Source organism: Plecotus auritus (assembly GCF_963455305.1).
Source record: "Plecotus auritus genome assembly, chromosome: 10".
Taxonomy (NCBI): Eukaryota; Metazoa; Chordata; class Mammalia; order Chiroptera; family Vespertilionidae; genus Plecotus; species Plecotus auritus.
In genome coordinates, this window is record NC_137785.1 from 60,429,203 (window position 1) to 60,454,304 (window position 25,102).

The 25,102-nt window shown below is 63.5% G+C and overlaps 1 protein-coding gene across 3 annotated transcripts; it reads right to left on the reverse strand.

The window, feature by feature from the left end:
- Positions 1 to 1,110: 1,110 nt before the first annotated feature.
- GPT2 (glutamic--pyruvic transaminase 2) lies at positions 1,111 to 24,356 on the reverse strand. 3 transcript variants are annotated; one of them, XM_080645727.1, is made up of 12 exons: positions 24,232 to 24,334; positions 23,746 to 24,009; positions 17,451 to 17,540; positions 15,388 to 15,496; positions 12,644 to 12,777; positions 11,852 to 12,095; positions 9,190 to 9,269; positions 7,653 to 7,789; positions 6,091 to 6,265; positions 5,312 to 5,467; positions 4,687 to 4,799; positions 1,111 to 3,363 (listed from the first exon to the last, which is right to left on the reverse strand). In XM_080645727.1, exons 2-12 carry the CDS (start codon positions 23,986 to 23,988, stop codon positions 3,273 to 3,275), a joined length of 1,572 nt encoding a protein of 523 aa, XP_080501853.1. In that variant the 5' UTR covers positions 23,989 to 24,009; positions 24,232 to 24,334; the 3' UTR covers positions 1,111 to 3,272. The 3 variants fall into 3 exon arrangements, with proteins under 3 accessions (XP_080501853.1, XP_080501855.1, XP_080501854.1); XM_080645729.1 differs by having other exon boundaries at positions 1,276 to 3,363; positions 7,653 to 7,738; positions 24,221 to 24,356; XM_080645728.1 differs by having other exon boundaries at positions 1,276 to 3,363; positions 24,221 to 24,356.
- Between the last annotated feature and the right edge of the window lie 746 nt (positions 24,357 to 25,102).

A 25,102-nucleotide genomic window follows, 5' to 3' on the forward strand; every position in this document is an offset into this window, starting at 1 on the left:
ATGGGTGACAGGCAGCGCTTAGACCAGCCTTGGGCAAACTACGGCCCGCGGGCCGGATCCGGCTGTTCCATCTGGTTCTCTTGCTCTCCCCTCCGCTCCTTTACTTTGAATTTATATTAGTTCACACAAACACTCCATCCATGCTTTTGTTCCGGCTCTCCGGTCCAGTTTAAGAACCCATTGTGGCCCTCGAGTCAAAAAGTTTGCCCACCCCTGGCTTAGGACCTGTGTGTCCAGGTCTCGTGACAAAGCTGAACCACCACCGTGCAGGTGGGTGGGCCCGGCTGCCGAGTTAGAGGGATGTGTTTGCTTTTCAGTGAGACCCCGCCACGCCCTGGCCAGGTAGCTCAGTGGGTTAGAGCCATGGTCGGCAAACTGCGGCTCGAGAGCCACAGGCGGCTCTTTGGCCCCTTGAGTGTGGCTCTTCCACAAAATACCACGGCCTGGGCGAGTCTATTTTGAAGAAGTGGCGTTAGAAGAAGAAGTTTAAGTTTAAAAAATTTGGCTCTCCAAAGAAATTTCAATCGTCGTACTGTTGATATTTGGCTCTGTGGACTAATGAGTTTGCCGACCACTGGGTTAGAGCATCAAACCGATGCACCAAGGTTGCAGGTTCAATCCCCGGTCAGGGCAGACAAGAATCAATCGAGTGTGTAAGTAAGGGGAACGGTAAGTCAATGTTTCTTTCCCTCTCCCTTCCTCTCTCAAATCAATAAAGAGGAAACTAAATTAAAGGAAATGAATACATTACTGCTGCTGGGGACCCCATTGGTGCTTAAACATTTTTTTCATCTGGAAACTCCCTTCCTCGTAGGGAGAGGATGGCTGTGCACAAGATCAACTCAAGAATGTTTGCGGAGAGAGGGACGGTGACTGTGAGGAAGCGGACGTTACCCGGACATCCCCCGTTACATCCCATTGTAGCCCTCCAATGCCCGGTATGTAGCTGTTAAAAAACAATGTTGTGACGTGCTTTATGGCATGTTAAATAGTAGAACATGCATCCGTGTGCTGCTGCTTTTAAGACACATGCCTCCCTCGCGGTGCCGAGAGCGGGCACGCCGAGTCGAAAATAATGATGTCCTCTGCGTTCGAGGCTTGCGGTTGTTTAAATGTTTTTATGACAAAAATATACAGAAAAGTCAAATAACGGAACGAACCTCCATACGCCCGTGGCCGCGGCATCCGGGGGAAACGCTCACTGCGCTGCAGAGACGTTGCAGAGCGGGGTGTCCGCCGGAGTGTGAAATCTAAACAAGGACAGGGGCCCAGGGACCGCTTTTGACACAAAGTGTTTTATTTTGAAATTCCCAGCAGAGCTCTCATCCTCAGTGCCTTCTCGGAAGCCGCCTGTGAGAACCCAGACCGGAACCGGGGCAGACAGGCCTGCCGGCCCCCAGCCCCCCCCCACCGGCGGGTCTAAATGGACAGAATCCCTCAAGGGTGTGGATTTACAGAGTGGCCCCAAGTGGCCAATGTCTCCGTCCGGTGGTGCCCAAACAAGACACCAGGATGGAAGCTGTAGGAGAGGAGATCTCGCTGGGTCTGCGTTCACCGTGGTAAAGGCAAACCAAGTGTAAGCGGCGGCATCGTCTTAAACACCATGTAAACATTGCAAGGACTTCAGGGTTATTTAGCATCCAAAGAGATAGATATTAAAAAACTACTGGACTTGTTAAGACTACAAATACCAGCCCACCCTCCGCCCGTGAAAAAAGCAGTTGTTACAAAAATATAAAAAATAGACTCGCCTCTGCTCTGCAACCGTCCCGCCAGCCGCTCGCCGCTGCGGGCCGCGTCCTGGTTACAGACCGCGCCCTGGTTACGGACCCCGCCAGAGCCCGGCGCCATGTCCGAGCCTTTCAGGGAAGGCAGCAGTCCCCGATACCGTTCCTCGAGGCTGCGGCTGCCTTTTTCTGGGGACTGACGCCAGCGAGGGGGCCGTGGGGAGTCCGTCGGCGCATCCCCTGCCCGGAAGCTAGAGCCCGGGAGGCTGCTTTCCAAGCTCACTGCTTCGCAATCCAGCTCCTTCCTTTCTACCTTGGGACGTGCTGGGTCCCCGGACTCCTGTGCTGACCTTGGGCTCTCTAACTGCCCACTGGGGAGGCGGGGGGCACGCCTGCTCCCACTCTCTGGAGGGTGGGTAGGGCCCCGGCCAGGTGTGCTAAGCCAGGGAAGCTGCGGCGAGGGGGGTGCCCACCCCGGCCTGGGCAGGTGCAGATGCTGTGGGAGCCCTGGCTGTCTGGGAGGGCAGCCAGCAGCCGGTGTGGAGGCAAACACTGCCCGGAGTGAAACATGTTTCTGCACTCCGATGGACCGCACGTGTGCCACAGCAGCCGGGCTGCCAGGCGCGTCGCCAGTTCATGGGCAGGAAATGGGCCAAACGCAGTTTGCAAGGACTCGGCGGACACTGTGGAGACGGGGTGACTGTCCAGCCCTCGAGGAGGCCCCTCGGGCTTCAGGACCCTGTCAGTGTCTCACTGTTCCTGCTCTCGCCAGCAGAGGGCGGTGTATGTCAAGGCTCAACCGAGCCCTGGGCGAGAACCATTGTTGGGGGAAAGCAGGATGGATCCCCTCGCCACCAGGCAGACGCCTCACACAGACTGGCCCAGGTCCCAGCCAACCCAGCACCCCCAAAGCCTGGTGGGTGCATGGAGTCCTTGCTACCTGGTAGCCTGGTCACCTGGCTCACACCCCCTCGTCCCCTGCAGGACACAAGGAAAACAGAACCACCACCATGGCCTGGCACCCCCCGCGACCCACGCTCCACCTGCACTGAGACGCGCTGTCTGCCTCCGGCCAGAAGGGGGCGCCCCCTGAGCCTGCAGTGGACTCCGGGCCCCCGGCTGGGAGGCTGGGTTCTGCACCAGCGGTTTTATTTCACAGATCACGCGGCGGTCGGGGATGTCCAGTCCTCTCCGGGGTGAAGCCCTCATTTCCAGCCTCTTGTTCTTCAGAGCAGCCTCTGACCCAGCCCGCGTGCTTCTCACCCCGACGAGCCCCAGGAGCAGCGGCGGCAGCAGGTCCAGACAGCGCCCCCCACAGGCGGGCCACGTCCCCTCGACTTTGGTTGCATCAAAAAACAAGAAGAAAAACAGGGTTTCTGGGACATCCCCATTCACATCGGCTGGGAGAGACGCGCTCCCCACATCAAGGCACAAAGGAGGCTCCTGGGGCAGGATGGCGAGGAAGGCGACCGGTGGCCCTGGCGGGCCTGAGGCAGGTCGCTGGGAGGGGCTCAGTGGGGGGCGTCGAGGAGGCGGCCGGGGGCCTCAGGCGAACTCCCCGAGGAACTGGATGTGGAAGTCCTTCACCCTCTGCAGCACCGTCTTCAGCTTCTCCACGGGCGGGAGGATGGTCATCCTGGGGAGAGAGCAGGTCAGCCTGGCCGTGAGCCGCCCGCAGAGGGCAGAGGGCAGAGGCGCGGACCCTGCCGCTCGGGCCCCCCACCTGCCATCCCCGAGGAGGCGCGGGCCAGCTGCCCTGTCCACACCACGGCTCCAGCCCCGACAGCAGCAGCTCCAGCACCCGGCACCTGTCCAACCCCTATCCCCCCATTCATACACTGTTCTTATTTTTCCAACTTTAAAAACAATTTTTATGTTTTTATTGATTTCACAGAGAAGCATCCATGATGAGAGAGAATCATGGACCGGCTGCCTCCTGCACGCCCCGCACTGGGGATGGAGCCCGCAACCCAGGCCTGTGCCCTGACCGGGAATCGAACCCTGACCTCCTGGTCCATCGGTCAACCCTCAGCCACTGAGCCACGCCGGCCGGGCGCATACCTTGTTTACCCAAGTGACACATGCAAACAAAAGCCACAGCCAGGGAGGGCAGCATTGGGCCCAGCAGCCCGGCCATCATGGCAGGCGGTCTGCGGGCACGGACGACACACACACCTCCCGGAGCGGACTCACGTTTCCTACAGACACAGGCTCCCGCCAGAGGGGCCTCCCCATCTCCCCCCGCGGTCTCATCCAGGGAGAACCCCGAGGACTCCCACGTCCTCCAGCCCTGAAGGCAGGCAGCGCGCTGGGTGAGCCCTGGCTGCCCACGTGAGCCCAGCTCGAGGGGGAAAGGCCAGCCATCGCACGTGTCCGTGGGGGCACGCTGCCCACGACCCTGACCGCTGCCCACCACCCTGACCGCTGCCCACCACCCTGACCGGGTGGACACTCGGCCCAGGTGCCACCTGAGCTCATGACGGCTCTTTGTAGCGTCTGCCCAGGGACATCTGAGAGCCCTGTGCAGAGGGGGCCCCGTCCCGGACGGGTCTGGCCTCTGGGGAACCCTGGGGAGGGGAGGGGCTCCAGCTCGCTCAGCCCGAGGGCCCATCACACGGGGCCCCTGGGAACTTTGTGTTTGGACGCGGGACCTCCGCAGGCCTGTGGGACAGCGGAGGCACCGCTGAGCCCCGAAGCCAGATGCGGCCGTCGTGGGGTGAACAGGGACTCAAGTCAGCACACCAGCGGGAGCTTCCCAGGTGGCAGGTGATGGATGGAGGCAGAGAGAGGGGACGGCCCAGGAGTGACCCTGGCACGGGGCTCAGGGGGCTCTGCAGGACAGCGGGGGTGCGGGGGGGGGGGTAGCCCAGGGAGGCCAGGCTGCACATGTCTCAGTCCCCGCAGCCAGACCCTGCTGGGCGCTCCGGAGCCCCAGTTCCCAAGACAAGCCGGGTGGTACCTGAAGTGGTAGGTGCCTTCCCGCTGCCCGAAGCCGCTGCCGGGAACCACACAGATGCCCGTCTCCTCCAGGAGCTTCATGCAGTAGAACATGTCGGGGGCCATGTTGTGGGCCTGCGGGGACAGGCGGCCTCGGTTCACCGGCTTTGCACAAACGCCACCAAAAACTCCGCAAACAGTAGAACCGGAGGTTCCTTCCTGCGGCCAGGCCCCCCCCCCCCTCCCTCCGAGGACCCGCCAGATGCTGGGTGCTGCTGTGGCTGGTGCAGGGAGCAAGGGCCTGGGGGAGGCTTGAGGGTGGGAATACTTGATCCTCAGAGTAGGGTCTGTGGCACCGCCTGAGAAACTGTTAGAAGCGGATCTTGGACCCTCCCGGCTTCCTGAACCCCAAGTTCGCCGAGGGAAGCTCTGGGGCAGATGGCCGGGGAGAGGGGACGAGAGAGGGCCCTGCCTCAGGCCCCCGCACCCACAGGGCCCAGATCAGCACGCCGCCAGCCAGCACAGCAAGCAGGGCCTGGGCCTGGGGGTCGCCTTCACCCCCAGGGCCCACGGAGCGCAGAGCCCAGGGGAGGAGCGGCCCCAGCCCCACAGCCCGGGAGCCGGAGGGAGCCCCCGCCCGCGCCCACCTGAGCTGCCTCCACGGCTCTGGGCGGGAGGAGGATCTGGGGGAAGGCGTACATGGCCCCCTGCAGGGGGTTGCAGCGGATTCCCGGGACTTGGTTGAACAGGTCTTCCGTCAGCTTCGCTTTCGCGGCCAGATTGCTCAGCACGGACTCCTTCTCCTGCGGGACAGAGCGGGAGTCGGCACCCGATGTCACCGCCTGGCTGCCGCCACCGCAAACCGCCCTTCCGCGCCAGGACCGGGCGGACGTGAGGGCGAGCCTGCGTGCGTGCGTCCCGCCGGTGTTGTCACTTGCTATCGAAAGGGTCTGAACGGCCCGGCCGGTGTGGCTCAGTGGTTCGATTCCCGGTCAGGGCACAGGCCCGGGTTTCGGGCTCCATCCCCAGTGCGGGGCGTGCAGGAAGCAGCCGGTCCGTGATTCTCTCTCATCACGGATGTTTCTGTGCTGTTTCTGTCTCTCCCTCCCTCTCCCTTCCTCTCTGAAATCAATGACAATATGTATTTTTAAAAAGGGCCTGAATGGACCGCTTTAAGAGCGGAGGATGTCTGCTGAGGCCAGAGGCAGGCCGTGGTCCTTCTCTCTGGGTGCCCATCCGTGGGGCCCACAGGGAAGGGAGAAGAAAGAGGTGGCCACATTCACCCCAACACTCGCCCCGCCGCACCCTCAGACTCCGCCTCCTGCGGTTCTCCCGCGCCCGGAGGAACCACGCGAGCCCCCCGAGAACATGCCCTGGGCGCTGGGGCCCTGGCTGGGGCGGGGTGGCGACGGGCCCCGGGCCTCACCCTGATGAACTGCTCGAAGGACTCCTCCCCGGGCCCCGGCGGGTTCACCACGATGTCCATGGCGGCCTGCCCCGACACGGGCGGGCACAGGCGGACCGAGAGCAGCTTCACCAGCTGGCCTTTGATCTCGGGGTGCAGGTTGATCACCTCCATGTAGCCTCCCCGGTAGCCGCACCTGCGGGGAGGAGGGGCAGGAGACGCACTGAGTGCCGTCCGCCAGCCGGAAGCTTCCGGGGCCATCCCCGCGCCTGACACAGAGGGGCGGGCCTGCTGAGCTCCTACGGGGAGCGTGACGGGGAGGGACATGTATGTGCACACGCATGCCTGCTTACGAGGAGCAAGCACGCGCTCTCTCCTTCTCTCTCCCCGAGGTGGGGGCGCTGGGGCAGCAGCCTCAGGCCAGAGATGGACCCACATGCCAGGAGGGCAGGGCTGGCCCCCCGGTCGCCCTCGAGTGACCTTGTGGACGTCCCCCGCCTTGGACTGTTATGTCAGACACACGCTTTCATCTCGGTTGAGCTGCTGTATTTGGGGGCCTCTTTGTTACAGCAGCTGAGCCTGAACCCCCACGAATACGCTAGCCTCGTTCCAGAGGGGCCCGATTCAGGCCTGGCACCCCGCACAGGGGAAAGGTCCTTCCGGGGCACCGGCCTGGACGGTCGCTGGGTGTTCTGCTGCCTGAAAACAGCGGCAGCCCACGGGGGCGCAGCGCTGAGAGCGAGGGCGGGAGGGAGGCGGCACACAGCCCCGCGGACAACCTCCTCCGGCGGCCAGCTCTCCGGGCTCCCGCTGACGGGGAGCGGGGTCTGTGACTTAGCGCCGAGCGGAGCCAGGCTCACAGACAAGCTGAGATGTGCGAGTTTAAAAAATACACGACCTGCCCTAACCGGTTTGGCTCAGTGGATAGAGCGTCGGCCTGCGGACTGAGGGGTCCCGGGTTCGATTCCAATCAAGGGCATGTACCTTGGTTGCGGGCACATCCCCAGTGGGAGGTGTGCAGGAGGCACCTGATCGGTGTTTCTCTCTCATTGATGTTTCTAGCTCTCTATCCCTTTCCCTTCCTCTCTGTAAAAAATCAATAAAATATAAAACAAACAAACAAAAAAAAAACACGACCTTTCAGAACGAGACCTGCCCCATCAGGGCATCTCCTGGGGCCTCTTCCCCCCGCCCCCCGCCCCCGCTCGGGACTGACTGACAAATGCAGACTAATGACCGAATGCAGGCACCGAGGCAGGAACCGGCCCCCGCTTCCTCGCTGCCCCCGCACCCTCAGCCTCAGAGCAGGGCGTGACGACACCCCGCCAAACGCTCTCAGAAGCCCTGGCAGACGGCTTCCGCCTGACCCCTGGACTGGGCTCCCCATGTGAGCACACAGGCCCGGCACCCCAGCAAGGCTCCCTCCACCTGCCCTCGGCCGCACCGCACCAGGCTGGCCCCGACCGGGCTCCCGGGGGGCGTGCGGCCTGTCTGGCGTCTCGGAGCAGCAGAGGCTGAGGTTAGGGAGGCCCTCACTGTAGGGGGGCTTGACGGGGGGCGGGCGGGGGCGGGGGGGCACGTACTCGCCCATGTAGCCCTTGGAGGTGGAGTGGAAGGAGGCGAGCTCCACGTTGCTGGAGTACTCGGGGCCCAGCTCCGACAGCACCTTCTTGAAGGAGTGGAAGCGGCAGTCGGCGGAGTACACGTTGTCCTGGTACACCTGCGGACGGGGCTCGGCTCGGCTGCTTCCGGGGACCAGCCACACGGCCCGGAACCTTCCCGAAGGAGGAGAGGCCTCGGCCGGACGCAGACGCGTCCTCCCACACGAACCCCCACCCGGCCTCCGGGCCTCCTTCCCACCTCGTGTGACCAGCGACGAGACGGAGGACCCCCCGGCCCGGGCAGGGGCACCCGGGGGTGCGAGGTGGCTTCCTTCCAAGGTCAGTGACGCGAGCAGTTCCCGGCCTGTCCCGCCTCACACCTGCCCGGCTGGACCTGCACGGCCCCTGTCCCTGTCCACGCCATGTGCGCCCCCCAGACCACCCGCCCCCCCACAGACCACCTGTCCCCACCAGACTACCCGCCCCCCACCAGACCACCTGTCCCCCACCAGACCACCCGTGCCCCACCAGACCACCTGCTCCCCACAGACCACCTGCTCCCCACAGACCACCCGCCCCCCAACAGACCACCCGCCCCCCCACAGACCACCCGCCCCCCACAGACCACCCGCCCCCACACAGACCACCCGCCCCCCACACAGACCACCCGCCCCCCACAGACCACCCGCCCCCCACAGACCACCCATCCCCCACAGACCACCCGCCCCCACACAGACCACCCGCCCCCACACAGACCACCCATCCCCCACAGACCACCCGTCCCCCACCAGACCACCTGCTCCCCACAGACCACCCGCGCCCCACCAGACCACCCGTGCCCCACAGACCACCCGCCCCCCACCAGACCACCCGTCCCCCACAGACCACCCGTCCCCCACAGACATGCGTCCCCCTCTAAACCGTGGACAGGAGCGGCTCCCATGCCTGCTGGTTCTCTCCTGTCCTTGTGGCCGCAGCACCCCGCGGCAGCCCCCCAGCACCCACTCTCCTGCTTGAGAAAGGGCCCAATGTGCCACGGGAACACCTTCCCTGCTCTCGCTCTGCAGGTTCGGGGGGCAGGGCCTGGTCACTTTGCAGCCTGCCACCCCCGCCCACAGGGAGCGGTTCAGCAGTGGGGTGCCCGCCGCCCCAGGGGGTGCAGTCCTGACGCCTGTGCTGGAACCGCCGGGAAGAAATGGCTTTCTAGGCGGGACGTTAGCGGGCCTGCGTGCGGGGCCCACGGGCCGGGACGGAACGGGAGAGAATCCAGTGTGAGATGCGCGCTGAGCCCCTGCACCCGCCCCACACCTGTGCGTCCAATGCCTTTTTTCCTCTTTCTAAGTGCTTGGCGTTAGAGTTCTGGGGTTTATAACCCAGAGTCTAAACCAGTGTAGGGATGACTCGGCCACAGTCTCAGAGGTGGACCCCCCACAACACCCAAGCAGCTCGGTCAGGCCTGGATGCGCCCCCAGAAGAGCGAGACCCCCCCCACCCGCCCGCCGCGGGCAGCTGCTCGTACCTCGTCCGCCAGGAGGAAGAGCTTCTCCTCCCACGCGAAGTGGATCACGTCTTCTATGCACTTCCTGCTCTGCACTTGGCCTGGGAACCAACAAACCGATCGCAGGTCGTGCCGGTTAGAGTCTCCAGGTAAGAACCCCCCACAGTGACGCGGGCGTCACCCCTGCTCCCTGTGACCGCGAGGGACCACCTTCCCCCGGGCTGTGCCTGATGGGGTATAACGCACAGATATACACGGAGTGGCCGGATGATGATGATCTCTGAACGCATTATCATCTGGCCACTCCGTGTCTATCCTATAGAATAAAAGGCTCATATGCAAATGGTCTCCTCCACCAGGAGTTCGACCAGCAGGCAGGCCGGCCAACCGCCCATGTCCCCTCCCCCTGGCTAGGCTGGCCGGATCCCACCCGTGCACGAATTCATGCACCAGGCCTCTAATATATATACACTGAGTGGCCAGATTATTATGCGTTCAGAGATCATCACCATCTGGCCCCTCAGTGTGTATGCACATACGTTACTTGTATATACATATGTATCTGATGCAAAGCAGTACATCGAGTATGTTACCCTTTGTCACCAATAAAAACACCTGTCCTCCTGTCTATGCAAGAACATCAAGAACACGTCTGAAAAAGTAGAGCGGAACAGGTGGTGATTCAGCTGGTATCTGGCCTTGAACTGCCTAAGCGCTGAAGCAGCTCCTCGGCTAAGGGACCGACTAGTGTCCCGCCAAGCAAGGCCGACCAGGCTGCCCTGAAGCAAGCCCAGGGTTCTGGGACTCGGGGGGTGGGGAGGGCAGCACCCCTGGAGCTCCAGGTGGGTTTCTAGCCGCCACGCCCCATCTCCCAGCAGCTGACCGCGTTTCACACACTCAGACCCCAGCGAGCACAGGGGGCCCTGCCCGCTCATGACGTTACTCCTGTAAGACCTGTGCATGGCAGCATGCGCTCCTACCATAAGAGACGGTCATTTTGCCGAAACCGGTTTGGCTCAGTGGATAGAGCGTCGGCCTGCAGACTGAAAGGTCCCAGGTTCGATTCCGGTCAAGGGCATGTACCTCGGTTGCGGGCATGTCCCCAGTAGGGGGTGTGCAAGAGGCAGCTGATCGATGTTTCTCTCTCATCGATGTTTCTAACTCTCTATCCCTCTCCCTTCCTCTCTGTAAAAAATCAATAAAATATATTAAAAAAAATTTAAAAAAAAAAAAAAATATCAATAAAATATATTATAAAAAAAAAAAAAAAGAGACGGTCATTTCTTCCCAGGCAGCCGGGTGGATGGCTGTCCACACCCAGCCCGGAAGGCAGGCCCCTCTCCCCTCCACAGGGAGGCAGGGACTCCCTGGGAGGCGGGACTTGCTGCTCCCGGGGAGGGACCAGCAGCCTGGCTGGGAGCTTGTGGGAAATGCAGATTAGCCCAGCCCAGCCAATCACAGCAGAGCGCCTGGGAGTGGGGGCCAGTGGCTGGTTTCCCTGAGAGGGCTGCTCAGAATACTGATGCCCCCAGGACTCTGGGGTGCGGCCTGGCCTGGCCTGGCATTTCTAAAAATGCTCCCTTTGAGATTCTAAGGTACAGCCAGGATGGAGCAGCTGCTCCGGCTGCCTGGCCAGAACGTTCATCCCACACACCAGGACAGCCAGCGGCCCGGGGGCGGAGCTCCAGGGTTCAAGTGGCCGTGCAGCTGATGTCCCCAAGCGGCAGGTTCCACAGCGTCCTCGGCCCTGACCCAACTCATCTCCACCCAGGAGAGGGAGCCCTGGTTCTCGGCACCCGGGCGGCATCCTGATCGCACCAGGGCCTGCGAGGCCAGCAGCCCAGAGAGGCCAAAACGGGCGGGACGGGTGCTTTTTGCTTTTTAAGAAAAATATGCAAAATGAGGAGTGATTTTCAGCTTGTGGAAACAGTTCCCGCTTTTGTCTTTAGGTGGCATTTCCTGTTCAGACTCCAGGTCTGGCGATACTCCTCCAAGAAACACAAAACACACCCCCCAGTGTTTTTCAGAAAAACAGCCCGAGGCCCAGGATGAATGGGAACCTCGAGAAGGAGATTGCAAATACCAGAACAGAACAGCCCTGCCCAGGAGAAGGCCACGCCCACAGAACAGCCCTGCCCAGGAGAAGGCCACGCCCACAGAACAGCCCTGCCCAGGAGAAGGCCACGCCCACAGAACAGCCCTGCCCAGGAGAAGGCCACGCCCACAGAACAGCCCTGCCCAGAAGGCCACGCCCACAGAACAGCCCTGCCCAGGAGAAGGCCATGCCCACAGAACAGCCCTGCCCAGGAGAAGGCCACGCCCACAGAACAGCCCTGCCCAGAAGGCCACGCCCACAGAACAGCCCTGCCCAGGAGAAGGCCACGCCCACAGAACAGCCCTGCCCAGGAGAAGGCCACGCCCACAGAACAGCCCTGCCCAGGAGAAGGCCACGCCCACAGAACAGCCCTGCCCAGGAGAAGGCCACGCCCATAGAACAGCCCTGCCCAGGAGAAGGCCACGCCCACAGAACAGCCCTGCCCAGGAGAAGGCCACGCCCCCGCAGCCTGAAGAAAGCGGGAGCAAAGGGGACTTCACGTCATTCCTTAACTCTTCAGCGCCCAGACGTGGTGCACCAGCCCTTGCCCCGCCCCCGGCACCAGCGAGGAAGGAGGAGCAGCCACACCTGTGGGGTTCCCGGGGTTGATGATGCACAGCACCTTGGGGTCACAGTGCTCCTTGGCCTCCCGCACGGCCCGCCGGAGCTCCTGCACGTTCAGGGCCCAGCAGTTCTCCTCGTCCAGGTAATAGTTCACCTGCACGGCGCCGAGCTCGGAGATGACCGCCGAGTAGAGGGGGTACTGGGGGATCGGGATCATCACCCCCGTCCGCGACTTGCCGCCCCCGGAAACCAGGATCTTCAGGATCGTCTGCAACGGAGACAAATCGCATCGTCCAGGGCCACCGCTGCTGACAGCGGATGAGCCAGAGGCCCCAAGACCAGCCTCGCCCCAGCCTTGCCCCAGCCTCACCCCGGGCCAGCCTCCAGTGCAACCCTCGGGGGAGGGGGTGCCTCACTTCCTGGGCCTCACTGTCATCTGTAAAATGGGGTCTGCCGTGGGAAGGAGCAAGATCAAACGCTTTCATGTTCCCGGCACCGTGCCGGCAGAGGAGGCACACGGGGCGAGCCGAGTCAGAGAAAGGGCCGTGTCGCCAGAAACGTGGGCTCCCCGGGGGCCTAGGGCGCCTCCCCCACTGCACCTGCTGCTGTTGCTCTGCGGGAAACTGAGGCTGCAGCCCCTCGGGCTCCAGAAGACGGAACAAGGTAAGGCCCGCAGCTCCCAGGGTCGGGGAGACAGCAGGGACCGCGGGGGCCCAACCCCCCCCCCAGGCCTGCCTCCCGGCCACGAGGCTCACGCACTTGCCCCTAACACGCAAGGCCGCCCTTCGTGGGCCACCCACCAGCCCTCCCACGTACAGTAATGCCGTCGCTGGCGCCGGTGGTCAGGTAGATGTTGTCGGGGTCCGCAGGCACGCCACCGTCTCGCCGGGTGATGTAGGCAGCCACGTCCTCCCGGATGCAATTAACGCCCTGGCTGGCGCTGTAAGAGCCTGTGAGACACCCAGCGACACAGTAACCAGGGCCAGTCGGCCATATCCCAACACACAACTAACAGAGGAGGGGGTTTGGGGGGGCTCCGTGGGGCCCGACGCCCACTGCTCTAAGCTCTGGGATCATGGCGAGCTGCTGAACCACCTACCTGGGCCTCATCCACCCACCCTCTCATGCATCCAGCCACCCACTCACCTACCCACCCACCACCTGTTCTCCCAGCCACCCAGCCCCCCACGCATCCTCCCAATATTCGCTGAAACCTTGGCTTCTCACCAGTGAGATGGTGCCCATACCTGGGTCACCTGCCCCCTGGGACTTATACGCAGCCCGTGACCGTATCAGTCATGACAGCTGGGATGGCTTTTTAAAAAAATATATATTTGTGTTGATTTCAGAGAGGAAGGGAGAGGGAGAAGCATCCATGATGAGAGAGAATCATGGATGGGCTGCCTCCTGCACGCCCCACACTGGGGACCGAGCCCACAACCCGGGCCTGTGCCCTGACCGGGAATCGAACCCATGACCTCCTGGTTCATAGGTCAACGCTCAACCACGGAGCCACGCCGGCCGGGCTGGGATTGCTGTTTCATCACCAGTGCCTACCGTGGTCCACCAATCTGGACAATGTGCCACCCACAATGCACCGCCTGCCCACCCAGGGGTCCGCAGCCCTGACCAAAACCAAGCCCAGATCCCAGGGGCTGCTGGGCCCCCTCATCCCACCCGTTCAGGGTTAGCAGCGGGGCCGCCATCTACACGTAGTGCAGGGACCGGCAAAGCCAGTTTCCCGTGCCGGGCGTTGCACGGTGGTGACGGCTCGGGCTCGGGTGTCGACTGCGAAGCGACAGAAGGTAGCCGTCTTCCTGCCCCCGGCTCACCCGCCCCCCCCACCCGGAATTCCCAGGCCCTCGCCCACTGGCTGCCCCGGCTCCTGCAGACCCTCTGGCTTTGTCCTTATCTCGTCGTGCTCCAACCCACACGGAGCCCCAAAGCTCACATCTCGTCCCTGCGGGGTCTGTCCTGGAGCCACGGCCTCCCCAGCCTCGGTTCTGCCTCTAAGTCCTCCGTGGCTTCACGTTGTGCAGGGACCCGGGCCGCTCCCGGGCTGGCTGAGAGTCCTGGCGGGCGGGGACCACGGCCCGCTTCTCCCCTGCATCTCAGCCAGAGCACCTGCCCCGCTGGGCCCGGCCCACACCCCACACCCCACACCCCAAGGGGCCACCTCTCAGGGCCAGCCAGGAAGGGAAGCACAGGGCTCTTCCTAAAGGGACAGAGTCCAGGGGGAGTGGAAGGGCAGGCAGATGACAGAGAGGCCGAGGGTGGCTGAGCCCCTGCGGGGCGAGCGCGAGCATCCCTGCCCCACTTTCCGGAACATTCGGGCGTGCGCCCTCAAAAAGCTCTAAGAGCAACTGTGTGTCCCCCCACACCCCCCGCCCCGGGGTCTACAGAGGGAAGCCGATCCCCTGCGCAGGCGCTGGGCAAGGAATGGGGCAAAAATAAACAGAAAAACCAGCAGGAGATGGGAACAAAGAGCAGAGGCCAAGGGCTGGAGTCCCATCTCTGCAGGGAAGGGAGAGAGAATGTCATTTTCATATCACGGGGCCTGGCTCTGGGGGGGGAGGCTGGGCTGGGCGGGGCGGGGCGGGGCTGGGCTGGGCTGGGCAGGGCAGGGCAGGGCAGGGCAGGGCAGGGCAGAGCAGGGCTGGGCAGGGGAGGGCAGGGCCAGGCTTCCAGCAGAGAGGCCCTTAGGCCAGGCGATGGGAACAATGAAGGGGGGGGCGGCGCGGAAACTGTTGGAACCATGGAAGCTGCCAAAAGAGGGTCCGAGGCCTGTGGCAGCGCCATCCTTCCCCAAGGACGGACCGCCAGCCCCCCAGCCAGGCCAGACGAGCTGGGGGCCCTGAGCCTCCACTCCGCCTCCTGAGGCTGAGGCCAGGCCCTGGTTAAACCTTCGGCTGACGGAGGGCTGTGTCCACGCAGGCTCCCAAGGCTAACCCCAAACCCAGCCTCCCATCCACCACGGATGGCATGTGCTGTGGGACCACCCATTGTCCTCCCGATCAGAAAAGTGTAAACACCAGCCCGGATGGACGCTGGTGAGCCAAGGGCCAGAGCGATGATGCACCGATTATTTAGTCGAGACAATGGTGGCTCAAGCAATTTCCTGACCAAACAGCCTCAGAGTAAATCTTTACTAATACTTACTGACCTGTAAGGTCGTCTGTCTGCTATCGGAATGCCTGCCTGACTCAGGGCTGGACGTGCATCCACAATGGAATAAAAGGCCGGCAGGGCCTGGGCACCAGCGAAGTCCTCCCCCTGTGTTGGACCTCCGCCTGGCCCCCAAGTTCCAAATTATTATTTCCTGTCTTGTCATTTGGCCACGGCCCTTCTCCAGATCCCGAACCCAGAACCGCACGGGCCGTGGCTTTTCACAAGGTACCCCATCAGCCCGCAAACAGGACGCTCACAGCCGGAGGCTCGCAGCCGGATGACAAGAGGACCCAGCCACCCGCCACGCACACTCCCGCGCACGCCCATCGGCCGAGGCCCAGAACACTCGTTCACGTCCCCTCCGCCCTCCGGGACCGGCAGGCGGGCCTCACCCAGGCTGTTCCCGCCGCAGGCCTGCAGGATCCGCCGGGCTCGCTTCTTGGCATCTTCCGGGAAGCTGGGGCTGTCCAGCAGGTTTGGGTAGGTGCACAGTGCCATTACCTGGGGGGACAGAGGCGCGGGCTAGGCTCCTGCACCCCCTGCCCCAGAGCGCCAGGAGGGGCACGAACAACCTCGGGCAGGACAACTCGGAGGCCCGTGGGCTCCGGGGGGAGGGGTGCTTGGTGACCTGGGCTCTGGGGGGGAGGGGTGCTTGGTGACTTGGGCTCGGGGGGAGGGGTGCTTGGTGACCTGGGCTCCGGGGGGAGGGGTGCTTGGTGACCTGGGCTCCGGGGGGAGGGGTGCTTGGTGACCTGGGCTCCGGGGGGAGGGGTGCTTGGTGACCTGGGCTCCGGGGGGGAGGGGTGCTTGGTGACCTGGGCTCTGGGGGGGAGGGGTGCTTGGTGACTTGGGCTCGGGGGGAGGGGTGCTTGGTGACCTGGGCTCCGGGGGGAGGGGTGCTTGGTGACCTGGGCTCCGGGGGGAGGGGTGCTTGGTGACCTGGGCCACCGCGGGAGGAGCCCAGGGACAGGAGGCTGCCCCAGCCCCGACGCTGCCATACGGGCCAGCGGCTCCCGCACCCCCGGCCACAAGAACCAGGGGTTTCCTGGGCAGGAGGCCAGGGCTGAGCGGGCAGCACAGACCCCCTCCCGACGCCCAGCCTGAGCCCCCATCCCTGGCCTGGGTCACCCCCCTCCTCACCATCACCCCTTTCCTGGCTCAGCTGTCTGTCTCTGGAACAGCCCACCCTCACTTCACAGGTGAAGAGGAGGAAGCAAGGGCCTGTTTGCCAACGGAAGCCCGGCTCTGGGGCAGGTCCCGCGGGAGCAGGAGCCATGTCAGGTGCGCCGAGGGGGCTGCACCGCTCTGACCGGCTGGGTGACTTGGAGCCCGGCTTCTCTTCCTTTGCACGGGGGCGGGGGGGGGGGTGACCCGGCCTACCCCTCCCAGGGCCCTGCGGGGAGCAGGGGGGCTGGAGGGGCCAGCACCCGTGGGAGAGGCCGGGCCTCCACTGGCCCTGGCAGGCCGGGGTTTGGAAATGCCAGCCCCCCAAAAGGCTGAGGCAACAGGAACCTATGCTGCTGGAGCCCCAGGGGGACATTCCCCAGTGGGGAGCCTCTGCTGGGCGCCCCCCTCCAAACTCCCTGCTTCCAGGGCAACCAGGACCCCCGACCTCCCAGCCTCGACCTCCCGGGGGAGCCAGCCCGTTTGGTCTGACCCACTTCCCTGTCCTGGCCCAGCTGATGGGCCCCGGCAGCCTCCTGTGAGCTCCCCGCAGGCCGAGCCCGTGGTCCCCACCCCCACCCAGACGGCAGGGCAGGGGAAGGGGAACCGGGGTACCCAGCCCCCCGGCCTGCCCCACCTGGACCAGGAGCCACACGAGGAACACGTCTTGCTCCCAAACGGGCTCCGATTCCTGGTGGGCAAAGCTCCAGCCCCAGCTGGTCTCCGGCCTCCGTCTGGGAGACCCTATGGCTTCTCCCCTCTCCCACCCATCCCACAGCTCTGGCCCATGAGCATCTCTGTGGCTGGCGCTCAGCCTGCCTCCTGGAACCCCGGGCTCTGGGCTGGGCCAGGGGCCAGGCCTCCACGGCCATCATGCCATCGAGGCCAGCAGCCCTCCCAGGCAGGCCGGGGTGAGCTTGCCAAGGCCGCCTGGAGCCAGCACTCAACCTGGGAAGCCTCGCTACCCCCCCATGCCCTCACCAGCCAAGCCCCAAACTCAGCAACCAGGACCCCACCCTGAGTGAGGCAGAGCCTCCCTGGACCTGGTCCACCGGGGAACCCCCCCCCCACCCCCCATGGGCTCGGGAATTTCAGACAATTTTGCAAGGGGCGGGGGGCTGAGGGAGACAGCGGGCGCTGGAGGGGCCGCTACTTCCCGGGCACCCCCGTGGGATTCTGGTGCCCGCCTGGTCCCGAGGGGCTGGCCAGGCAGGGAGGGAGGCAGGCAGAGGTGAGAGGAGACAGCGGGCCCTCCCAACCTGTTCCCGCCCTCCCCGTGGCCTCCGCTCACCTGGCGGAGGAAGGTGATTGGCTGCTGGCCCATGGCCTGGGCGTCCCCGATGTTGGCACGGATGACCTCGGTGAATGGCTTTTTGATGCCCTGGGCAGACAGAGGGCGACAGCTGGTTTCGAGAGCCTCTCGGATGCTGGATTCCCGAGGCCGAGCGAGGGTCCCACGGACGGTAACCAGCAGCCCTGTTCCAGCCTCACCGGGTGTCGGGCACAGTGCCAAGCCGGGGACCCGCAGGGCCCCACTGACCCGTCACCACCAGCCGTGAGGAAGAATTAGCATTCGTCTCACTTTACGATGTGGACGCGGCTTCAGAGACTACAGACACGTCCCCGAGGCCACATAAACGCACACACAGCGCTGGGGCCTGCAGCCAAACCCACAAGCATTCATTCTTCTTACCCACACGCTCCGCCATCCCCCTTCCTCCCCAAAAGGCCACAAGGCCCGTCCTGTTCCGCCAGGGCCCCCGGGAGGCAGCTGCAGGCCACAGACCTGGGCGGCCTCAGCGCCGTGTCTGAATGAGGGTCCTGGGCGCACGTGGCGTTGGGAGGCCAAGGTCAGGGGAGAGGCCCCCACAGGCCCTGCTCCCGCCCCGGGGCCGCTCCCCCAAACAGCCCAGTAACCGGACTGCGGACGCCCTCCCACCCCTCCCCTCCCGTCAGCAGGGAGCGCTCAGGGTCATTCCCTGCGACCTTGGCTTTGCAGGATGAAGAACGTGGGCTGATTTTCACATTGGAAACACAAAAACATCGGGCAGAAGAGACCGGCTGAGGAGCAAAATCAGGGCCTCGGCCAGAGCCCAGAAAACAGATCCCAGAGAGCCGAGGAGCCCGCCGGCCCCTCCGGGGGTGGGCAACGACCTGCGAACCAGGGGGTGGAGGTTCGCTTCCGGTCAGGGCACATGCCGGGGCACATGCCGGGGTTGCAGGCTCGATTCCCAGGTGGGGGCATGCAGGAGGCAGCCAATCCATGATTCTCATCATTGATGTATCTCTCTCTCTCACTCACCCTCTCCCTTCCTCTCTGACATCAATAAAAATATATATAAAAAGAGAGAGAGAGCCAAAACCGGTTTGGCTCAGTGGATAGAGCGTCGGCCTGCGGACTGAAGGGTCCCGGGTTCGATTCCGGTCAAGGGCATGTACCTTGGTTGCGGGCACATCTCCAGTAGGAGGTGTGCAGGAGGCAGCTGATCGATGTTTCTCTCTCATCGATGTTTCTAACTCTCTATCCCTCTCCCTTCCTCTCTGTAAAATATCAATAAAATATATTAAAAAAAATTTCTTAAAAAAAAAAAAAAAAAGAGAGAGAGAAAGAGAGAGAGAGAGAGAGAGAGAGAGAGAGAGCACGAAGGAATCAGAGGCCCCGGTGAGGACACCACTGGGGGTGACAAGAACACGGGGTCTGGACGGAGGGCAGCGGGGATCGGGACCGTGGGGGTGCCCCCAGCTGCTGGAACTGCAGGCTCAGCCTGGAAGAGTGAGAAGCAACAACAGGTTCGAGGACCTCCCGGGGCGGCTGCAAAGACCATCGGAGACAAACGGGGTGAAGCTCTCACACGTCATCGTCTCACAAAGCTGCCAGGAGCGAGGCCGCCAGGCCCCGGTGGAGGGAGAAGGCCGTGGGCCAAGGCGGTGGCAGTGCCCGGGGTGACCGGGTGGGAGGCCTGAGGCACCCTCAATGCCCCCGCTAAAGGCAGGAGGCGGTCACTTTAACACTGGCCTTCCCCCTTTCGCACAACGTGTGAACCAAAGCAACTTGAGGGAACGTTCCCTTAAAAAAAAAAATTTATTTTTATTGATTTCAGAGAGGAAGGGAGAGGGAGATGGAAACTTCCACAATGAGAATCATGGATCGGCTGCCTCCTGCACACCCCCCGACTGGGGATGGAGCCTGCAACCCGGGCCTGTGCCCTGACCGGGAATCGAACCCTGACCTCCTGGTTCCTAGGTCCACACTCAAGCACGGAGCCACGCCGGCCGGGCAAAGCTTTCCCATTTTAATCAGTAATATGCACCTTATGCAAAAGCCAGTGGGCTTACGGGATGACAGCAGCTGCCAGTCAAGTGTTCCCGACCCTCCTTCCCCCCCCTCAGCCCCTCCCCATAGAAATTCTCCAGGGGCTTCTGGAGGAGGCCTGGGGGGGCGTGAGGAGGGCACCCCAGAAATGACCTTCGCCAGCAGGGCCTGACACGTCTCCAAAAGCCATGTTTCTGGGGGAAAGAGGCCTCTTCATCTCCTGGTGCCCTTCTGCCGAGTCCTGGGGGCTGGCCAACACGGAAGGCTGCCCTGGGGGCACGGAGGAGGAGGCAGTGTCCGAAGGCCAGCGGGGCGGGGCGCTGCCCCCTGCTCCGGGATGGGCCACGGGTGAGAGGAGGCGCCGGGAGACAGGCTGCAGGCAGGCGTGTGGCCTCGGGGCTCACCTTGCAGGCGCAGGCGGGAGCCAGGAAGGCTGGGGACAGGAGTGGCCCAGGCCATGGTGCAAAGTGGCGGGCCTAACACCGCCCCCCCCCCCTCCCCCCCGGGCGCAGGCCTGGCTGGGCTCCTGGCGCGGCCCCTCTGTCAGCACCGAATCGCCCAGCCCCCCAGGCCCGGCCCCCTGAACGCAGGTGATCCCCATGGCGCGGGCACAGCTCATTCTGCCGTGGGGAGTCACGTTCTGGGCCGGGAACCAGCACAGCTGTGGGCGCGCCGCCAGCCCGTGCAGGGAGAATAATGCCTGGAGCCGGGCCTGGGCCTGCCCTGCACGGCTCAGCCAATGACGGGCCTGGGAACACCGATCACCTCCTTTCTCGGGTCCGGGGACTACGATGGATGAGCTGGGGTGGGACCCAGCCAAGGGCCGCCATACAGGACACTGTTCTGGGCGGCCTCCTGCCCACACCGCCTCATCCCGGTGGCAGGCACACCACGGCGACCAGGCCTCAGCCTCGCCCCTGGGGCCTGCCAGGCCAGCAGGTGGCATTCCTTCCCCTTGAGCCCACCTGTCACCCCCCTGCACCCACCCTGCCCGCTGCCTCGCTGTGGGCTCTCAGGTGAGTTCTACCCCCGGGGCTCCCCTCCCACCCCTCGGCCTGAGCAGAGATGGGGAGCAGGCTGCCAGCGGCTTGCACCTGTCGGTGGGGAGGAGGTTAAGAGGTGTCACGGGCCTTCCGTGAGTCCTGCACTACAAATTTCTTTCTTTTCTTTCTTTTTTGTTAATCCTCACCTGAGGGCATTTTCCCATTGGCTTTTAGAGAGGGTAGAAGAGAGGGAGGGAGGGAGACTGAGAGAAACATTGATGTGAGAGAGACACATCGATTAGTTGCCTCCCACATGTGCCCCAACTGGGACCGGGGATTGAGCCTGGAATTGAACCCAGGACCCTTCAGCCCACAGGCCAAAGCTCTATCCACTGAGCCAAACCGGCCAGGGCCAAATTTCTTTCTTTTAAAGGAGCCGCTAACTGGAAAGGAAATGACCCCTCGATTTCACCACCTGTGCCTGCCCCACCCCCACTTCCAGTTTTGGTTCTCAGCTGCTGCAGGCACAGCCTGGGGGCCTCCGAGGTTACCTGCTCACACACCCTGATGCGGACAGCAGTGACTGCTCTTCCCTCCAGCTAGGGATGTTCTGGCCCAGCTGCGGACATAACAAACAACTCCCCCGCTCTCCGCCCAGTACAAAGCAGGAAGGACAGGAAGGCAAGGGGCAGAGGAGGCTGAGGAAGGACTGACAGATCTTCAAACTCCGCTCCCTGCAGCTTTCGTAAAGTGCTGCTCCCAGGGCACACGGACCCGAGACGCTGATGGGTCGGTCCTTCCCTCGGAGGTACCGGACCATCAGGAGGAAGGAAAAACAGCCCCACCCAGACGGGGCAGGAGAATGTTACCTTTCACAGGCAGGGCACTGCCCTCCGCCTCGGCCCTCCTGAGCGTTCTCCACGCCCAGTCACCGAAGCGGGAAGGACGGGACTCGCCAGGGGAGCCACCCCAAAGCCAAACACCGGAGCCACGTGGCCAGCCAGAGCCGTTCCTGTTGGCAGAGCACCTGGAGACGGAGGCGGTATGAAGGCCTGGGTGGACAAAGCTCACCCCAAGCCACCCTCCTCCCTACACATCCCTGCCCGTCCCGTCTAGAACCGAGCGGGACCACGTATAACAAGCCCAGTTTTCATCACTGCAGTTCAACACGGAGAAGCCAAAGCTGGGCCAAGTCAAACAAAAAAAAAAAAAAACGGCGGGGAATCCAGGGCTCTCAGAGGGGCGCCGAGGAAGCCAGGCTGTCTCTGGAGTGAGGGGTTGGGGGGGGCGGGAGCGGAGGCTGTGCTCGCCTGGCCCGGCTCTCTCACCAGCACCAACAGCCAGGCACCCGGGACCCAACAAAGGAGAAGGGGTGAGCCAGCGAGGGCACTGGGAACTGTAGGTGGACGAAAAGAGCGGCTCAGTTCACGCAGAGGGAGGGCGTGGGGTGTGGGGCGTCTGTCCCAGAAATCATAGCGTGTTTCTGGCTCAAGTGACCAAGAACTGTGTTCACCCGCCGACAACCCTTCCTGATCCCGCACCTTCACACCCAAACCTCCCACCTTAAAAGCCTGAGCCCAGCACACACGTGTCTCATCCATCTTTCCCGTCTCATCCGTCTCGTCTCCCTCTGCCCAGCAATTCTCCACACAGCACCGCCTGCTCCCCAAGTGCCCACACCACCCCACCTCCTCCAGGCTTTGCTCACAGTCCCGCCCTCACATCCTCTCTGTCTGCGGAGAAGTCCCACTGACCCTTAAAGGACTGGGGCGGGGGGGGGGGGGGGGGGTTCAGGCCCAGAGAACAGAGCAGCCAGCAGTCTGGAGGCAAAGGCAGAGTCCCTGCCAGTCCTCGTCCTGGTCCTCGGGCACTTCCTTCCAGGAGCCTACACCTAGGTTGGTATTTAGCAAATCGCAGAGGTAACCCCTGACCCCCAGCCAGCTCTAGAAGCAGAGAGATCAGCTGGAAAGCATAATAAACCTTGAACAAGGTAACCTCAGCTTGGTTGCGACAGGAAGATTGTTATCACTCCAGCCTGCCAGGTTATCAGCCAGGGGCAGGGCAGCCTTAACCTGCGTGCCCCGCCCGGCCCACCTCGGGGCCAAGGGAGGGCCAGAAATCAGACCCAGCCAGCCTAGGAGCCAGCTTCAAACTTGGCCCTGCAGAGAGCCAGAGGGAGTCGCTGACGCTGGCTGGTCCAGCTCACGGTTTTGAGTCAGCAGAACTGGGTGTCCCGAGCGAGGTGTCTGCAGGCCAAGAGCTCATCCAGCCCCCAGAGGCCCCGTCGGCATGGGGACCGAGTGTCACGGCCCGCCACGGCCTCCTGCCTTGGGACAGTAAGTGATCCGGTGCCTCTGAGAGCAAGATCCAGGAACCTCCCCCACCCCCATTCCGGGTCAGAACTATCTTGTTCAACTCTCTCAAACTCTTTTCCTACAAACCCTGGCGCATTTACCCTGTGACATGCCCCTCCAGACGCCACTTCACAAAGTCCACCCAGGATTGAAGTCCTCCAGGGCCACCCTCACGCCCATGCCAGCCACCTGGTTGTTCGGGGGGCAGAAAAATCACTCCTGGGTGTGTGGTCACTTGACACTCAGCGATGAACTAAGCCAAGACCCCAGCCAGCTGGCCACCAAGACGAAAAAAGTCCATCTCGGACTATGGGACAACTCACTGGGTGGCGGCTGTGTCCTCAGACAGAGAACAAAATGTGTCTGCAGATCAAGGTCCCACAGGGGGCCTAGATGGGGAACTAGGCAGGGACCCCTGCCGCCCCTGCTCTTGTCAGGGACTCACTAGGGAAGGACCCAAAAGGTCTCAGACATGGAGAGAGCAGGCGTGGGGCACAAGCCCTCTTCTTCTCCCTAGCGATCGCCTTCCCCCACCGCCACCACCCAGCACCCCATCCGGCCCCTCCATTGCACTTTCTCCAAAGGACTGACTCAGGCTCTGCACTTCTGACCTCTCCGCTGCTGCTTGTTGTCTCTCTATCCCCGCCCCCCCAAGGATCTGGATTCCAGGCGAGGAAGACAGCCCCCCAACATGCAGCGCCAGGCACGACGCGGCTCAACAAGTGACCCGTACCCGAGGGCCTGAGTGTGCCGAGTGCGGGGCACTGGTGGGTGAAGGGGTGGGAGGAGGGCATTGTCTTGTTCAAGTCAAGCCTGGTCGAAAGCAGAAGCTGCCGCGGGGGTGGGGGGGAGGAAGGGAGTCGGGCGCGCGGACCCCGGCGGAGGACAGCTGCTCTGCGCCCCCATCGCGCCCCCCAGCCCCGCGCCCGCGCTCACCCTCTGCAGCTCCAGCTCGATCTCGCCCGCCTTGAGCACGATGGGTCCCCGCACCGCGTACTCCACCGCCTTCACCTGCGGGTTCATGGACTCGAGCGTCAGGATGCGCTCGCGCCGGCTCCGCTCGGGCCGCACTTGGAGCACAGCTGGGGCCTCGGCGGCCGCGCTGCTCCGACAACGGCGCCAGGGGCCCGGGGGCCCGGGGCAGCAGCCCCGCCGGACCAACGCCGCCGCTCGCTGCATCGCGCACCCGCACAGAGAAACCTTGGCACAAAACAAAAAAGAAAAAAAAAAAAACACGTCGCTCACAGCCCAAGGCGGGTACCCAGGCTCCTGCCCCCAAGCCCGGCCAAGCGGTCGCCAGCCAGGCTCGGGGACCGTGTGCCCATCCCCCGGCGATCGGACCCTCCACGCGCCACTGCGGAGCCAAAGCGCTGCACAATCGGGGACTGCCAAGGCTGTGCCCAGTGCATGCCTGCAACGTGCCTGTCGCCTCCCGGCCACCCCTCGCCGGCCCCGCTAGCGCGCGAGTCTCCAGCTGCTCTCAGGCTCCGGCGTCCGCTCCCGCATCCCAGCGCCTGGCGTCGGCACCGCCAGGTCCCCTGCGCTCGCACACCCACAGCCCGCGAGTCCGCCCCGGGCTTCCCGCTGGCCCCTGGGTTTTGTAGTTCCCCAGGGTATTTCTGAAGCATATGTGGAGGGCTGGCCGAACTACAAGTCCCATAGTGCCCCGCGCTGGTCTGGCTGATGGGGGCGGGGCGGGGCGGAGGCGGGCGCTGGAGTCTGGCTCTATCCCGGGCTGAGCGGGCGGGAGTCGGGGTCTGGCTCAGCCCCCGCGGGGGCCTAGCAAGGGGCTCGGCATGTCTCAAACTTCTGTGAATGTAAAGCTGTTTGCAGATTCTCCCTGGAGGCGCGTCTCCCCCAAACCCTCAACCCCTTCAAGGACGCCCGCTGAATGGTGGTGCAGCCCTCCGGCGGGGTTTCATCATCCAGGTGGCAGCGGCTGGTGGGAAGTGGTGGGTAGGAGTTTGGGACCGGACTGCCACGCTTACCCCTTCGGAACGTGGAGTTCCGTGTTGGCAAAACGGAGTCGTGCCCACAGCCTGTCCGGGTGGGTGGGAGGATGGGAGGTTCCGCACCTGGCATGGCACGTGGTCGGGCTTCTCCTGGCCCCTCCGTCCGAGCTCTCCCCCGCCTCCATGACCCCTTTTGATCTCCTTCCAAGCATCGGACATGATCTTGCTCAGACACTTTTTTTCTGGTGTACGGTCCTCCTCCATGGAAGCTCCAGAATGGCTGGGGCAGCGCGCTTCCTGGTATGACCGCCCCTCTAAGGGTTTCCAGCACGTAGTAGCCG